We start from the raw sequence: 1,659 nt of genomic DNA, 5'->3' as shown, positions 1-1,659 counted from the left end.
CCCTCCCCTCCCCCCTGTTTTGAATTTCATCCTGGGGAGAACCCTGGTATGGTAGCAGCCGAGCGAAATTAACCATCGGTCGGCTTAATTTTGACATGTGCGGCATCGTGTGTGTACTAAACGAGACTCGATCACAAGACGTACATGTAGATTTACGAGTTTTTTAATACGTAATAGCTTTACATGTTTACGATCTCGGCCGCTCCTTCTTGCCCTTGTACAGCGCGAGCAGGGACACGTTGGCGACCTTGACGACCTTGAACCGTACGCCTGGAATGTCACCGACGGCGTGCCCTTTACGTCCGAATCCAGCCACTAGCACCTCGTCGTTTTCCTGCGAATGTAGAAGCGAACATAAAATTCCTCATTATCGAACAAGTGTGCATACTAACAGATATCATTCCTGTGAAAATTATCGGGAATTCTTTAACCAGTAAGTGGTTCAGCGCACATGATTTTTAAGCGCCAATGACGACACCCTCGGCTTTTACCGTTGACAGTAACGAGAACGCTCGAGTAAGGTGTTGCCGGCGTCATACCTCGATGAAGTTGAGACAGCCATCCCGGGGTACGAAGGCCGTGATCTTCTTTCCGTTCTTGATCAGCTGCACTCTCACGCACTTCCTGATGGCAGAGTTAGGCTGCTTGGCTTCTACGCCACTGCAACGTGACACGCAAAAAGAGAATGTACAGAAATCAAATTAAACTATGACTATGTGCTACACAAAGGTACATTTAATGGTAATATGAGTCTCCTGTCTACCGGTATATGAATGATAACTGAGTAATATTGGTACAAGTTTTTGGTTTTGCTGTGCGGCTTTACTTACATCTTTTCCAACACGATGCCCTTTGCGTGCGAAGCTCCACCGAAGGGATTAGCCTTTAGCGCTGTTCCCAAGTGGGCTTTCTTGTACTGTTTGTCATGCCAACGCTGATCTCGGCGATGCTCCTTCAGCTTTCTAGCCGTGCGAAGTCCTCTTGGCTTTCCTGTATCGGAAAGGCAGCAGCGAGTTACGAATGAGTGTCAGTACTGTGACTACATTCGCATGTTTACCAGTAATAATTAAGCGTTTATTTTCGCATTTCCGCACCGGAATTAGCACGACGTTAAACTACGACAACTAATGATGTTGTATCATTTAGTAAATTTACTAGCTGACACTTACATAAGGGCTAAAACACAACTTATATTACGAAATATAGTAAACTAACCCATATCTTTAGCGTGGTGGCGATGAAAAGGATTTCTCCCAGAATGCTCGTTCTCGCGAGATCTCGTGTAGGGAGCAGCTCGTGAACTTTGCCTCAATTTTCTCGATTAGTAACCAAATATTCTAGAGGACAAACGAAAATTGGCATTTATACTTACATACCGGGAATTGTTTAAGGAACAACGACAGTTTCGTGATGTCTGGAAAGGAAATTGTCTTGTGCCTATTTATCGTCATTCAAAGTGTTTACTGTAGCGACTACCCACCGGTCGCGATATGGGGAACATCAAGGTAGGTAGGAAAATAAACTTATGCCATGGATGATGGACAGACACGTATTCCGGCAGTAATGACACATGTATATTCGTGTATTACAGTGTCTATGATACTGTGTCATTTTTATAGATAGCTTATAATGCGTGAACCACGATGCTTGCCATAGCTG

At 44.5% G+C, this 1,659-nt stretch overlaps 2 protein-coding genes and 1 long non-coding RNA gene across 5 annotated transcripts in view; 1 reads left to right on the top strand and 2 right to left on the bottom strand.

Moving 5' to 3' along the window:
- Positions 1-1,659, bottom strand: part of LOC106816387 — a 19,831-nt gene that overhangs the window by 4,685 nt on the left and 13,487 nt on the right. The window lies entirely within an intron of this gene.
- LOC106816385 (POC1 centriolar protein homolog A-like) overlaps positions 1-1,659 on the top strand; it is a 30,953-nt gene that overhangs the window by 15,939 nt on the left and 13,355 nt on the right. The window lies entirely within an intron of this gene.
- Positions 148-1,291, bottom strand: LOC106816386 (40S ribosomal protein S23). The gene is made up of 4 exons (XM_014820989.1): positions 1,216-1,291; positions 831-990; positions 540-660; positions 148-334 (listed from the first exon to the last, which is right to left on the bottom strand). Exons 1-4 carry the CDS (start codon positions 1,217-1,219, stop codon positions 188-190), a joined length of 432 nt encoding a protein of 143 aa, XP_014676475.1. The 5' UTR covers positions 1,220-1,291; the 3' UTR covers positions 148-187.

Source organism: Priapulus caudatus, unplaced genomic scaffold, assembly GCF_000485595.1.
Source record: "Priapulus caudatus unplaced genomic scaffold, Priapulus_caudatus-5.0.1 Scaffold1364, whole genome shotgun sequence".
NCBI lineage: Eukaryota > Metazoa > Priapulida > Priapulimorpha > Priapulimorphida > Priapulidae > Priapulus > Priapulus caudatus.
The sequence above is the reverse complement of the archived record's forward strand: the minus strand, read 5'-3'. Positions and strand labels throughout refer to the sequence as shown.

What these genes read in the sequence shown, in the direction of transcription:
- LOC106816386 (XM_014820989.1), bottom strand. An exon ending in GGCATCGTGTTGGAAAAGAT is followed by an intron (nt 661 to 830) that starts GTAAGTAAAGCC and finishes GTCACGTTGCAG; the next exon opens with TGGCGTAGAAGCCAAGCAGC. An exon ending in GCTGTCTCAACTTCATCGAG is followed by an intron (nt 335 to 539) that starts GTATGACGCCGG and finishes CTACATTCGCAG; the next exon opens with GAAAACGACGAGGTGCTAGT.